Source organism: Bombus fervidus, chromosome 1 (genome assembly GCF_041682495.2).
Source record: "Bombus fervidus isolate BK054 chromosome 1, iyBomFerv1, whole genome shotgun sequence".
Classification (NCBI taxonomy): domain Eukaryota; kingdom Metazoa; phylum Arthropoda; class Insecta; order Hymenoptera; family Apidae; genus Bombus; species Bombus fervidus.
This window is the reverse complement of record NC_091517.1, coordinates 12,832,079-12,847,976: the sequence shown is the minus strand read 5'-3', so window position 1 is coordinate 12,847,976 and position 15,898 is coordinate 12,832,079. Positions and strand designations below refer to the sequence as shown.

Below are 15,898 nucleotides of genomic sequence, written 5' to 3'. Positions count from 1 at the left end.
TACAATTGTAAGAAGTTCAAGCGCTCCGGTCACCAATGACCACCATATATGAGTAACGTGGCAGTCAAAGTGTTAAAAGTCATTCTTTAAGTGGTTTAATTAGTCAATAAAAATAGGGTTAATCAGTTTGTTCCGTGATAGTTTAATTAGTCTATTCGATGAATAGGAGTAGTTGTCCTTTCAATCTTGTATAATTGAAATTTTCTCAGCTTCTCAGTGTGAATATTATAAACGATCGTTTAGTTTCTTGCTTCGATCTAGAAACTAAAAGTGCAATGATATGGTAATTAGATACAACAGTACAACGATAAATCACGTTACTTGTGAATCACATGAGTGGCGTTGCTAAGAATTCAATACTGTGAAATCCGTGTATATTATTTCATCATTCGAATAAAAAACTGACCTTGTTGAATTTGTTAAACTACATCTTTGATTAGTCATAAGCTAGTTTTATTGTATAGTCCGACTACAAACGTAATGATACATGTACGTACATATATTCACGAGTAATTTGTACTATTCCAGGAAAAGCTCGCTTACTAAGTATCTTTTATTCGATTTAACGAGTACTTCTCTTTCTTTTTTTAATTTTGAACTCGTACTAGGTGCTCACAGTACACACTTTGCATTAGATTTCAATTATTTACTATCATTTAATTAAATTAAATTTTAGACTACATTCATTTTAATATCAGAATTTTTGGAATATTTTATTTTTTCACATTTTATACCTCACGTGTTAAATATCACTGACGGACATTGTCACAAACACAAAAAAAGACAGTATAGATTAAAATAAAGTATTCCACAATTAAATAATTTAATGGAAACTTCTATCCAAACACCTACGACCAAGTGATACTAACAGAGGAAATTAATACTCCGTGTAAATCCCAGAAAATAGATATCGCCAGTGCATCGATTTCCTGTGAATCCGATTTACGCGAGCAAAATAAATTCCTTCCGCGATTCCATGAAATATTCACGCAATTGCACTGCTTCCGATACGCTAGTTTTCCTAGGCGATTTAAAAGAGGCGTATCGCCATACTCTCGATCGTTTCACACAGCGGCAAGAAAAACTGATACGTGTACTGTATATGTTACATACATTCTGCCGTATACAATTGGCCATCGTGTAACGACTATTATCGTTGTTTGTTGCGGCTCCACTAATTGTGTGTTTTTAATGGCTTGGCTCTGTGCGAACCTTCTGCAATATCTTCGATCGAGAAACGTGACTGAAGCGGAAAATCGATCTCTCAGATGTGAAGAAGGGAAGAACATCTAAAAAATAAGGAAAAAATAAAGGGAATGAATACAGGCGTGAAAAAGTTGATCGTTGATACATATGTCTTGCGTTAACGATGTTATGAACCTGTTTCTCACACCGATCATGTTTTTACCTGTTACGGAGCTTGACGTTCGACGATCTCGATTCGCATCGACGATTTTATTAAATACGTGTAAACCTATTTGACAATATGTTTTCTCAACTCTTATTATTTATCGTTCACAGATGAATTATTTTGTTGTTACGACTGAAATAATTGTTTCTATAAATATCGATCCCTTTACTACTTTAAAACCTGCCCTGAAGCTTTAGTATGTAGCCCCTGCATTTACTAATGTTTTGTTTACATGTGCGTTTTCCTGCTTGTTCTGTCCAGTATTAAATTGGAGCTGGAGAAACTCGCCCAGGAGAAGACCGAGATGCAACGCCACTACGTTATGGTGAGTCAAGAAAATTTCTATCGAACGAAATTTCTATCTCCTCTTTATGTTTTGTAATTTCTTTTCTACAGTATATTGAAATTTTCCCTTTTTCTTTAATTTCATATTATTCGACGTTAATATCGATATTAATATCGAATATGAGAAAATGTTAAACAACGATAAATCGTATTTTAGAATCACATTAAATTCAATGTACGGAATTCGCGTAAGTTTTTCAAACGTTCAAAGTTACATGCACTTTGCCTAATGGTTTTTCTTTTTGCCGTATCGCGAGACAATCGACGAAAGCGCGCAGCTTTACTTCCAATACCGATCACTTTAACTTGTTTGCGAATTTCAGTTTAAACCGCTATTATTAAGTCCTTAGGTAAAATGACCCTATTTGAATTTGTGCTGCGTAACCGCTGGAATATGTTTGCTGTGAAATTCCGTTATAATGTGTTAGCAACATCAAGTCATGAGACTATCATAAACGGCAGTACGTGTAATCTGTTAAGAATTATCATACGAACGAACCAACTCTAAAACGTTGTTCACAATGAAGATTTAAAAGAATTTCATTGATTCATTTATTATTTTCGTTTCCGAGTATTAATTCGCTGAGAGCTTGTTAACATTATTTCTGAGATAGGAATTAATACGACAGATGCGATAGATACTGTAATATCATTTTTTCTGAAAGATATGACGTTAAATCTTTTAATTGGTAGGTCTTAACCGACTAATCTTAAAAATCGTCTGTGATTTTTGCGTATCGTCGGTGGATATGGTTTTACGATGCCATTTGCTAATGTCCGTAGCAATAACACACCTCCTCTATCTGAATTTAACGAGCGACTTAGCCACTTAATTCCCCTCGTTTTCTTGAAAATTACACAAGAGGGTTTCATAAATAACCGCTTCTTTTAAATCCGGTAGCGCCGCGCTCTTTTCTACCAAGTTAATCACACCAATCTCCAGAATATTTAACCTTCTGGCTGCGATATTATCCGGTTGGGAATTGCTCGTGCAATCCCTTGGCCAGGAAGACGTTAATAACGTGTACTTTTATACTTTTAGTATGTTTTTTGAAAACTTGAAGAAATTTACGATAGATTCTGCGTGTATGTGGGAAATCCTCGTAAGAAACGAAACTATGATATGACGTAATGATCACACTTATATATGCTGTATTATACCTCACTATACTCCTCAGGCGGAAGATTAACTTGGATGATTAACTATTTATCAACGGTGATTAATTAACTGGTATTTCTTGATTGCGCCATGGGCTATACTACATACTTGTCTCCTTTGACCCTAATCTTCACCTGTCTTGTCAGCACAGTCACTTTATCATTCATGTATTCTCCGCCCTATGACAAAACTATGAACGTGTAAATCTTTCCGTTTTTTCCTTTTTTTCAAAATAAAAGTCTTTTTTGTTAGTTTTTTAGCTACATAGATTACGATAATAAATTTGAAGTAACAAATGTATTGTAACTATGGTGATTATGGCAGTTATTTCTTTTGCCTGATAAAAAAACGCCGTGTTTGTATAAAAAATTTCTTCGCACGGTTTTGGCCTAAGTTGAAGTTCTCGTATCTCCTTATATGTTTCGAATTCGCCTGATCGACGCTTGTTTAGTTCACACGCGATTGACTTTACGACTCTCTGTATTTACTCTTTTTTCTCCTCTTTTTTGTCTCATATTTATTGCGAATCAAATCATAAGGTATCCTATTACTTCAATAGGAATCTCAGCAAAAAAGAATATAGTGATATTCTCTGTATACACACAAGCTCACAAACGAAATCAAACACTTGTAGATTTTACATTTATGAAATATGTAACGCGTGTTATACGAAACTTTCTGAAATCTCATTTGACGCTATAAGGAGACGCAACTAAAGCAGTTACTCTGGTCAAAATTAAAACGAATCTGAAAATAATTTTATTAATTTTATTAAATACTGTTTTTTTACAGTTTTTTAAGGTTTATTAACCATAATATTTCTCTTAAACATAAACGCTTATTGCATGTTTAGTATGGTTATTCATCTGTAATTTTTTACTAAATTTTGCAACAAGTTTCCAATAAACATTTCGTAGTTTCTACATACATTTTCGGATTGCTGTCCAAGCACAGATATATTTTATACAACACATACAACAATACGAACATCCAAGTTTTCTATAACAAATATTCAAACACATTTCACTTGCAAATACGACAATTCAGTAATAAGCGTACAACAATGCTTTTACCAGCGAGAGGGTTAAATCGCGACTACCAAGAACAATCCAATAATCCATAAATCTCGGCTGTACCTGCATAAGAACCAGTGAATGTACGCGACTACTCTAATGAAAGCAGCTGTGCCACGACCTTACCTGGCCACCGGCCATTCAGCCGACCCGCTGAACAGCTTCTTCCCGCGTATTTCTTCGCAATGCCTGCCGCCTTCTCCTTCTCAGTTGGCTACACACGCAAGTGTGTATAGTATACGGTCGACAAGCCATGCCGTGGCTTTACTTTCGCCCGTAGATCTTCATTATTGCGCCGCAACGTCACCGGTGTGTATGCGTCTTCATTAGCGGCGGATACAACGCGCGTCGGAGTCGAGTCACAGCCAACTCCTACTGAGAAGGTCGTAAGGTCGCCGAGGAACGCCTTTGAATTTACGCTCCGCGCCGCCAGTCTACCCACGATCGTCCTTCCGATCGAACGATACGCAGCTTTACGATCCTGGACACGTTTCTTTATCTCGCGTGGGTGGTTGATTGGCTCTTGAACAGGTTTTCAGACGAAGATTCTGAATGGAACGAGGCTTCAAGGTTGTAAATATTATAAAGCTACCTTTAAGTTAGGGTTAAGTGAGTCGAATGTTGTAAATTTTTTGGAGGATGGGAAGGGATTTAGTAGTTTAGTTTTGGATGTTTGTTGGTGGATTAGGTGCGACTCTAGTTTTCATACTATGTTTGATACAGCGATCTACAGTGTTTCTTCATCCACTGGCTGAATTTAACTCTTACGAGCGATTTGTCTCCGGTATGTTGGTACCAGGCAGATATCTAATATATAGTTTGACCTAGTTTAAGAGTTTACTTTTGTTATTCGTAAAGTTGTTGAGAAGTTAGTCAGCAAGTACATTCATTTATTAGAAACAATGTTTTTGTGCGGTATATAAAGGAAGTTGGCATTGTTCACAAAATGCAGGCTTGTGGTTCAAGTAATTTTATTTTGTTTAACTGAGCATAAACGTAACATTGTTAGGGGAAGATACAAAACGTAACATTGTATCGTGAAAGATACATAATACGAAGCTTCGTTTAGTTAAAAGAAATTCATTTGAACGAAATTTACAAGTTTACATTATTCACCGTGTCCATAGAAGTACATATTTCCAGCAAACTGTTACAACGTAGAAGAATGAACGAACGAAATAAAAGGAACGCTGGTATTAAGCAAATTGACAAATGTCTGGAGAATAGCACGACGGGCATTGCGATTTACATAACCCAGGCGAAAGAGCCCGACACATTACCGTTCAAAGACACGGCATACTAAACGTCAATGGACGGTCACGTGTTAATTCACCTGCACACGAACGTTCAGTCATGCGACAGACTTCGAGTCCGTGTGGAGAGTAGCAATTAGATCGGAGCTGTGCAAAGGTAGTCGAGGTTATAGAGAAAAAGATGAGAGAGAGAGAGAGAGAGAGAGGGAGAGAAAGAGAGAGAGAAGAGAAGAGAAAAGGAAAGAAGGAGGACAAACAGAAGCGTTCGCGTCGCTGGAGTTTATTGTCTTTCGTCGGCGTTGCGGTTATCGCGGACACGTGGTAATTTATAGGCCACACTTCGTGGTCGCGTTCGATGCAAATGACTTCATATAAAATGCACACTGGTTGCTTGCGTGGACGTGGCACTTCCGCTGATTCACGCAGTACGAAGATTAATCGCGTGATCGCGCGACGAACGTATATATACGCAAGCATGATTGCGCGAACGACGTCGCATCTCGTACGATTGATCCAAAGATCGATCTTCCTCCTTGAAGTTGATCAGTTTCTTTTTTCGTTGATCTCCGTCACGACTTCCTTAGTTGCGCCGCTACCTCTATATTTCCATCGTTTAGAAACCGCACTGATCAACAACAGAAAATAGAATAGCTGGAAAGTGCAGAAAGGTAATGTCACAAACATTCTTTTTTTAAGCTCATTTTCGAATTTACTATTATTTATGTTATCCTCATTCTCTGGTCGTTAGTAATCGTTATCGAGAGCGAAATTTTGTTTTGATCGTCGATAGTATCATCGTGGATGCTGACATTTTTTTATAGTTACCGATAATCATTATCGGTGACTGAATTTTGTTTTGGCTACTGATAACACCATGGACGTTGACATCTTTTTTACGATTACCGATAGCCATAATCGGTAGCGGAAATTTTTTGGTTACTAATAATCATTATCCATGGAATACGTTTATGGTCATGGAACTATGTGCGTTTGCAAATGTAGATCTTCAAAATTATTCACAATCGAATTTCACCAATCACAGGACAAATTACTTATCTTGTTTCAAATATCCTTCCTACTGAAATAATCCTAGCTTACCCTGTTCGACCTTATCGGTTCTCTATGAACCCGTCGCTGTCGTTCGTTCTAAAAACGTGCCACAGTCAGCGAGTTTGTTTCGTTCGTCAGCGGACGATTCGTCGACGACGAATCGCGAAAAAAGTCGTCGATCGCATCGCGAAACGTACGCGCACGGTGCACGGATCGAGTCATTCCCCGTCCGCAGTCATTTATTATTAGCGGTGGCGGACGATATCATATTACAGCGTTTTGTCATTCATGATTAATCATTGACGCAACAAGAATTTATTGTATTGGTTTGGACCAGGCACGCACTCGTGCTTGTAGCAACAGGTATATACAGCAACACACTTGTCGGACATACGCGTCCGTTTGCCATTCTGACGTATCGAGTGACTCGTAAACGCGCTACCGCGTGAGCACCGAGAACCATCATTCTCCCTCTCTCTCTCCTAATGAATCGATGGTGGTTTGTACGCCAGAGTGTAATTGGTATGATTCAGCTAAAACGTGGAACCTATTCATTATCGGTCAATATATGTCGTGTAAATATATATATGTCGGAGATGAAAAGACATCAGGGCCTTTCTTTTGGAATGTTTGGGAAGATCCCCAATATTTTAGTCTAGACTTTTTATTATAGCTGTACTTAAATAATAAAACTTAGAAGTAGTTGTTTATGATTTAATCCGATTATGTTTGCCCAAGATTTCTGACAGTAGGCGTTAGCTCGAAGTGACACAACTGGTCGCTGAACGTAGCCACGGTCATGGGATGGACGTTTTTACCTAACAGAGATATGGAGTAATTGTATAGCTCTCCTTAAAAATATAGTTGACCCGAGAGGTACAGAGAGGTACAGAGAAGAGTATGTAAGTGCAGTTCCACTTGGACTGAGGAGTGTTAGTTGAGTTCTACTTGTACTGTGGACAAGTAAGTAGAGTTACACTTGAATTGTGAAGACTTAGACATTGGTAGAAAACGCATTTGCTATCTCGTTGATTTGTTATTGAACCTAGATCATTGTCATTAGCATCTCGGTTACTTGTCAAATTCTGTAATAATCATATTTGTACCAGTAAATATCATCTATATTGTATAACAAAAATGGCTAATCCAAATGAAGATTCGTTACACGCCCTAACCCTAACCCTAACGAGATCATTTTATTTCGAGTATTATTCTACGATTTTAACGCTCTCGCGTCTTTTTTCCTCCTCATTCCTTTCGCTTTCTTTTTACGTATCTACGTATACGTACAGTTTTCATGTGATAGCCGACAATGATATGTCCAGGACTGGTTTGGTCGATGTTTAATGAGAACAGACAACATATACCACGCTCGAATTGACATCGTGGCCGCCTGTCGTGTAATCTTAATTAACTGCTGAATGAAACCTATACACCAGCGTACATGTGGTATTAATGTATAATGTATATATAATATTCATATTATACATTACATTATGAACAGACGCGAGTAGAAAAGAGATGTTTACAATGAACTTAATTCTCTGGTGAATATCCTGCTTCATGATCTGTTCTCCTTTCGTCCGAGAATTATCTGCTTTTTTCCCAGTTGGTGTAGCCGGTTTTTAACGCTTTGGTGTTGGCGCAGTGCGAGCAAGTGGTCGAGATGTTTTATATTCCCGGAGCCTATATATAAACGCTGGTTTCGTATTTCCGGCGCCAGTTGACTTTTCCACACGGAAAAGCCACTGTAACCGCTACGATTCATTCAATAACATTCGCGTGTTTGCTATCTATATCTTTCTCTTTCTCTTTCATATTTCTTTTTTATTCTTTGCCGCTTTATCTCTTCTTCTCTATGATATCGGATAGAAATCGTGTCGATTTCTGTTGGTAAATTTGTTTCCGATGTGACGCGAGTGTTGAAGCGTGTGTGTAACGGTGTCGGACGCCAGAGGATGCTCGTACGACGTCGTTATACGACGGTACAGCCTGGCCACGGGGCATTACGCTTTTACGACTCTTTCATGTAATTGTCGAGCTCGTGAACTTTTACGAGCGCGAACCGTGCGGAAGAGATCACCTTGAAGCGTATCGCCCGGCGCAGTTTCAGTAACGCGGTGCATTGACTTCTCCGGAACTTCAGACGTTTCCCACTTCTTTCCTTCTTTCCTCTTACTTCGGCATTTACGCGCTGCTACGATTTTGTTTTTCATCGTATGCGACGGCTGAATGAAATTTTTTCGTTTTTCTACGGCTCTCTTCTTGATGCTTGAAAAGAGATTTGTTGGTGAGAAATTGTCGAGTTGTTTTTTTTTTAAGTCGAATTTTTATTATGATTTATTCCATTGATTTTCATTGAGACTTATTTTTAATGGACTTGGAAATAACAATTTTAATTAGGTACGTCTTAATCGTGTTCGGTTCTTAACTCGACTCTCATTAGTTTTCTCTTTGCCTTTTATGAATATATATAGTAATATAGGAATAATGTATGAGAACAGTGTATATTTTTATTATAAATTTTTCTGTCCTATATTATTTTGAAAGCATGCAAATCTAGTAGTAATATTCGTCTATTTTAAACTACATTTTTAAAATACTTAATAAGTATACTTGCTGTATACTTATTTTTACCAAACAATTGATTTCTAGAAAATGTTAAAGAACAAAGACCACCGTTTTCACATTTTATTTTCTTCATTACGTATACGATATACGTTGCCCTATCACGGCTAAAAGAAATATTCAGATTGCCCGAAATTGCAATTAGTTTCAACTCGAACTGCAGCCGCAACCTTTCCTATCGAATATCTCCGGATGCGAGTTACACGAATATTTGCGAATAGCTCGTACGAGGAACTCATAAAGCAGAACGACTCTACCCAGAAATCTGTCACGCTTGCAAACAAAGTAAGAAAATTAGACGAGCATATACTCAAGGGCAATAACCCAGAAACAATTTAAAATCCCTCTGAGCGCATCCGCTAATATTCTCAACCCTCGAGAGACCGCACAACCATCTAGACCAAGCAAACAACTTTAGCCAGAGACGATGATCGTACAATTAAATTCGCGCTGCTGTGTTTTCTCGTTCGTTCGCTGTAACAAACGGAACTACAGAAATTCCTAGCGCGAGTGTGCACGCTAATGACTCCGACACGTTCGCGGGTTATTGCACGATGCCGAAACTCGTGCACGAGGAAGAGCACGGGCCAATTGGGGTGCGGAAGGTGCACGTTCGCGTGTTTCCAACGATTGTGTAAATTCGTGGCAGTATAGTTGGCTGGACACGGCGTTAGCGGTGTTAACGACCCGAACTCCGTGGTCGTTCGCGCCGGCACGATTCTATTAACTGGTCGTCGTATCCTGGCCGCGAAATCCGCGGCAATATCCGATGCTTCGTACTCGTCCAAATCGCTTCGTTGCCATTTAATGGCACACTTTCGACAGGCCATGAAACGCGCCCAACTGCACAAGGTCGTGGCGCGTGCTGCTCCTCTTCGTCTTTACGAGGACATCCGCGAACCATATGATTTCCAGCATCGTTTTCTCGAGTCGAGATTACTCGCTGAGGTAGAAAGTTGTCGAGGTGATGAGCTTCGGAGGAGACATTAATATAATCGCGTGTAATCGATGGGCAAATTAGGTATGAGAAAGAATACAGCGTATAATAAATTCGATTGGTTGGCAAGTTTGAGACATAAGAGACAGAGAGATCGTACGCTATCAAATATTTTAGAAAGGATGTGTTGCCGTCTTGTGATTTTTCTAGTAGCTACTTGAATGATTACTATCTGTTCAGTGTTGTAACGCATCTATATTGCGTCACGTGTTTTCTCAGACTTATCGCAGTCGGTACGAAATTACAAGATACACGATATTTATTACTTCCTTACGTAAGTTCTAACATCCAACCTGAGAAATCAAGCCGCTTATTACGCTCGTTAAATGTGGCTGCTCGCATCAGACATACCACGAGCCAGTAACACATCGTAAGAATAACATTTCTCCGAACATGTAACATGAACATAAACGACACGTCTTTTCAATATCCAAACTGTGTCATGCGATAATCATCGATGGTAATCGGAGGGTCTCTCGAAAGAGGCATATTTGCAATGATGCACGCGTGTGCGCATCTCGACCGAGGTTTCGAGTGTTTTCTTTGATTAAATCAAAGAGAAAGAGACAGACTGGTCGGGAGCAAATCGAGGGCAAAATTTGCAAGTCGTGCGCGAGAACAACGAAAGAGGGAGATACGTAGAGGCCCTTTATGTAAGGGTGTGCTCACAACACAGGGGCCATTCCGTCGAGGGAAGATAAAAAGGGGGGATAAGGGCTCGTGAAAGGGACGAGACAGCGGAGAGGAGCCGAGGGTCCATTAGTCTTGCGTATCTCGTCACGGTACGCGAGATACCGATCGCGATCAATATCGGTCGTTTATTCGAGAATGAAAGCGCCGACTCGTTTCCAGAACCAAAGGGATTATGCGATTCGAGGGTCGTCACCGCCAGCGGGGCCCGACCTATAGTTTTCTCGGTTCGTTTCGCGATTCTTCTCTTTTTTCCTCTCTATCTTAAATCTGTCCCTTCTTTTCTACTTCTTTTTTTCTTTTCTTCTTTTCTTTAAATAAGATATATCCCGTGCGAACGAAGCACAAATTCGTTTTTCACGCGAATCGAATAATACGAACGTTCTCTTTCTCTGTCACACTATCGCGCGAGATTTAACTGCTCGGTTTGCAGTGTCGACGCGGAGAGTGGAAATTTTGCTCGAGATCGTCGCAGATTGAATTTCCGGGCTTAACTCGATAATGTGGACACGATGATGCGGCATAAAACTCTCGGATAGCGGCGTAAAGCTGGTTCAATTTGAAAATGCAAACGAACGGTCGACAAGGGGTGTGGGCAGAGGGATGAGAGAGGAGGCGGAACGAGCGGGGCGTGTGCGGAGCACCGAATTCGGCCGAGTTTAATGGCTGAACGACGTTTATTGCCGCGCCGTTTTATCATTTCACTCCCCTCGAAATCGAGTCATTGCCCGCCCGGTGTTCGCGACAACTTCTACCAGCTTCCGCATTAAACGCGTCGAGACCGCGAGTTACGTTTCCAGCTTCGCGATAATTAAGATCCTGACCTCCGCTCCCGAGAGTCTGCAAGTCTATTAATTAAAGGCTAATTACTTCGTCGAGGCACCAGCAGACAAATGAACCTGCGTTTTCGTACCGGAATCAAGGTTTTCCTTCTTCCTCTTCTTCTTTTTCTTCTTTGATCACGTGCGTTTTTCTCTTCGTAATTTCTAATTGCGAGAAATCCTGTGAGACGCGCTACCACGGAAAAATGTTTTTCATACTTTTGTTTCACCGTTTTCTGCCTCGTAGCATATAAATCATCGATCAAGACTCGGGAGGTTTCTATTTCCCAATGTTTCCTGCATTAATTTAATATTTTTTACTTTCCAACGCGAGCATTTAAATAAGGAAAATTCTTACAGCAAATTTAATTCAATTTATAATGTTCAGAAATACGTATTTTGAAATTTTATAGGAAGAAAAAAAGTCGGATATAGAAAACTTTGTTTAACATTTTTACTTCACAAAGAACAAACGACGTATCTCAGCGAGATTGTATCATTTCTATTAAGAATACATAAATTGTGTCTCGTTTAACTTTGCAACGATTGCTGCAAAGTTTGCTTCTTGTCGAGATCAGGTGATTCAGTTTCTATTACAGCTATAATAGATACATCGTTACACTTCGTTTTAGAATATGCACGGTGGATTTATTGCCGAGTTATATACGAATGACGAAACGAATTTTTTTTTTACTCCTCCATTCACGTCTCACTGACGTTGTTCTTTCGTTAGACACGAGTTACAGCTGGACCATTACGATGACTCAGATATACGAGTCGTAAGATGAATCATAATTGAGGGGTTAGAAGACTCGGTTGAGGGAAAATAGAGTGTTCAAAGATGTAGAGATATTGTCAGATACACAGGTGGAATTTCATTCGTTTTGATTTTATTATTGACTAAGTTTTATTCAGACGACGGTAATACGTTCCAGAGATTCGAGCTGGCGTAGAGAATTTTTCGAATGCTTGGCCAAACTGTCGGAACGTAGGTATTCTGATTACCGTGGGGAAAGAAAAATGTAGATCTCCGAGTGGTGCTTTTCTGCCGTGTAACCGTTGAAAGATGCATATCGAGGGAAATGTTCGGAGCGGTTCCCTTGTATACGTTTCATGGTTCTCCAGTTCTTTCCAACTTTTTTTTTTTAGTCTTTGAACATCTGTATCGGTACATTTACAGATTTCATCCAACGAAATAAAGGGAAATCTCTTCCTTTTACGTGTCTTAAAAAAGTCTAACAATTTTTCTACGGCTTATTAAAAAATAGGAGATCTACTAATGAAGAAACATAGAAACTACGTTCTCTAGATTACCATCGAAGTTTTATAAGTAACAGATTGGAAGTTGTTAGTGCTAATAAATTGATAATATTAAGTTTTGCAATACAACGAGTAAAGTTCGCATCAGTTTTACAAACTCATGAAATCTAGCTAATTATCGTATTGGAAATAAAAATGTATCGTAGAATCGCGTGATAGAAATCTATGACTTACAACTTGTCGTTTGTCAATCCACTGATATTACTAGTTGGTAAATTATTATGCGATAAATATAGCGAAATGAGAATTCTTCGCGTCCTTGTTCTACTAAAACAGCTTATAATAAAAAAGAAAACACACAGAGTTGTTATACTGGAAGATATATATATATATAGATTAAAAAAAAAAAAAATCGATGTATTTACATTCGTCTGCTATTTTTCTCACACTCGAAAGATTCGAATAATAAAAATGCCAAAGCTCGTTAAACTCGCCAGAAAGAAGGTTCTCTTACCGATCCTACTTTTACGTTTTTGCCCGTTTTATTTCGTTCGAATGTGCGAAAGAAAATTGAGAATCACTGTCCGGTAGGTGAATTAGTTAAAGCATACCCGGCCCGGGATCTTGTACACACGATGTAGAAACGATGTTACGAGAAACCGGTCTTGGACGTCGCGTACACGCACCGACACGCGTGCACGTCTCACGCACCAACACAGAGAAACAACGACGTAGCTCTGGAGTAGAATCTCTGAGAGGGTAAGGTAGAAACGATTCTTTAGTCGTTTTTCTCATTTTCTCTACGCGTTTATCCTCCTTCTTGGCCGGGATCTTGCATTACGGCTCAATTTGGCCCGCTTTTCGTAATCTCGTTCGATCGATGTAATCTCGGCTCTCGGCAGCCGTGTACCGGCCCTAAAGACCCTCTTCGAAGGGTTCTTTTAGACGTTATTACGAATTCGAGCAGCATCTCGGTTTAGGTAACTCGATAATTCGATTAGCCCTTGGGAATCCTTCCGCTCGGCTTAACCGACTACATTCAAGTCTCATTCCTTGTCTTCTGTACTCTTTCTCTTTCTCTCGCTCACTCCCTATCTTTTGGTCTCTCGCTTTCTCTTCCGATAGTTCAGGCTTGTCGAATCATTGTTCGTCTGGAGCATGATGGAATTTTGGAATACCAAAGGAGAAGAGTTGCAAGAGGTATTACACTTATATAAGGGACCGCGTTAGTATAAAGTACGCGTTCCATTAGCCCAGGAAGATCGATCGCCAAGATCGCCGTGGCTACTAGTTTCTCCGCTGAGATCCGACCGATCCGCTGCAATTGAAGCACGCGTTGCATAATAAGTTGCAGCTGAATACACTCGATCCAGCTCTTGGCCCGATGCTTCTGCCGTCTTCTCAATCTTTTTTCTACCCTTTGCCGTTCATGATGCACGCCGCTGAAATTATTTATCGGTGCAACTGCTGGCACAAATTCGCTTTATCTTGATCGTCCTGCATCGGGACGTCGCGTCGTGTCTTGCGACTTTGGCTGTGTACCGAGATCGATCCGCTGTCGAACTTGAGTTAAGACCTTTAATTTATACACTCGAATTTCTGACTTGGAATCTCAAGTGGAAATTCTGAAAATGTTTATTTTATTTTATATTTATATTTATTTATATTTAGTTATTTTATATTTTATTAATTTCCATAGGAAAATTTGTAATTATCTGCTGTTGCAAAAATTCAAAGCAGTAGTCTGTCATCGTTGCTCAGTGATCTCGCTTCGCTAGAATATATATCCGCTGTTCGTAAATATTTGACAACTTGTTAAAGCCTCGTTTATACGTATCTTGTAGCACTAAATTGTTAAAGCGATCGGTCTAAAAGAAGTACAAACGCAGCAAAGGAAAATCCGAAATCAAGACTACTGGCATTCCTATGCGAAGTATTTTCCAGCAAGTGCATGTAACTCACGTTTCTGGGTGCGCGCGAGGACAACTGTACAAGAAAGGACGACTGCTTTCACGTTAGCCGCGTGAGCATCGCGTTAACGCTTGTACCAGCACGCCTTCTTCGATATTGCCTCGCGCGCACACCACCTATCATCACTTTATATCTCTCGCCTCTAATATATCGTATGTCTTTTTCATTCTTCCAGTATTACGAGATGTCGTACGGGCTGAACGTGGAAATGCATAAACAGGTAAGCCTTCCCCGTTTTCATTTGAATTTCAAATCGATATCATCGAGCCGCACCGATAGAAGCCGTGAATCGTATGTATACACGAGTTGCTCCTTTCGTTTCTATCTACAGGGTGTTCCATGCAATTGAAAAATGATATGCTGTTGAAAATGCGTAATACAGTATCCTTGTTTTTCGCGTATAAAAGATTGATGATTCCGTAAAAAAAAAACTAAAGATTAGCGTATAATTTTCAAAACGTTCCACTTTCGGAGTAATCAGAATTTTCTAATAATTAAACTAATATTCTTAATGAAAGTTTACAATTCTTTCGATTCTTAAATTACCAGTATACCAATAAATTTTCTTCTATACCAAAACAAATTTGGTAGTAAGCCAAATAAAATTTTATAAACTATGAATCATAATATCGCCGTGTCCAATGTAAAATTGTAAAATTACAAGTGTATAGCGTACGATATATTAATTTACTGATATCGTTAGTTAATAAATTCATGCGCAAGAGAGTCAGCAAGTTGTGCATCGTTCGAAAATTTATCCCATTGTCGGTAACAATATTTCTGTCTTCTATAGCTTGCCTCTATACGTGGAGAACACCCCGTATACGTACGTTTGTTTCGCTAGCGTCTGTATCGTATGCCATTCCATACCGTGTACGTGCGCGAGATTACGCACGTGTGTGCCTGTTTTACACGCACGTGCACCGGTAGCTCGGTATAGTAATTACTTCGTTGACTTAACGCGCGATAGCCCGGCGTGCTTCGCTGAAATTTATGTTTTCATTCATGACGCGTGAACGCGCGCGCGAGCGCGAACCAACGACCGGGCAATATCCGTGCGGCGACTTACTAATCGTTCGGCTCGGTGGTTCCGCGCGTGACCCTTAATCCGAAATTAAAGGGACGGCGAGATCGGGAATTAGGGAGACGATTCCCCGGGGATCCTGGCTATTGAATAAATATGTAAACAAGGTAATAACATGCAAATTGCACGAGAGGGAGCTATCCGGACGGTTTCTTG

At 39.6% G+C, this 15,898-nt stretch overlaps 1 protein-coding gene across 5 annotated transcripts in view; it reads left to right on the top strand.

Moving 5' to 3' along the window:
- The window catches only part of LOC139986502 (protein groucho), a 154,412-nt gene that overhangs the window by 52,436 nt on the left and 86,078 nt on the right, over nt 1-15,898 (top strand). For 4 of the 5 annotated variants that reach the window (XM_072001899.1, XM_072001890.1, XM_072001926.1 and 1 more), the window contains 2 exons: nt 1,673-1,736; nt 14,834-14,878. In XM_072001899.1, coding sequence (XP_071858000.1) covers nt 1,673-1,736; nt 14,834-14,878 — 109 coding nt within the window. Of the gene's footprint in view, nt 1-1,672; nt 1,737-5,819; nt 5,910-14,833; nt 14,879-15,898 lie in introns of those variants that run through there. The other variant, XM_072001918.1, reaches the window with a different exon arrangement.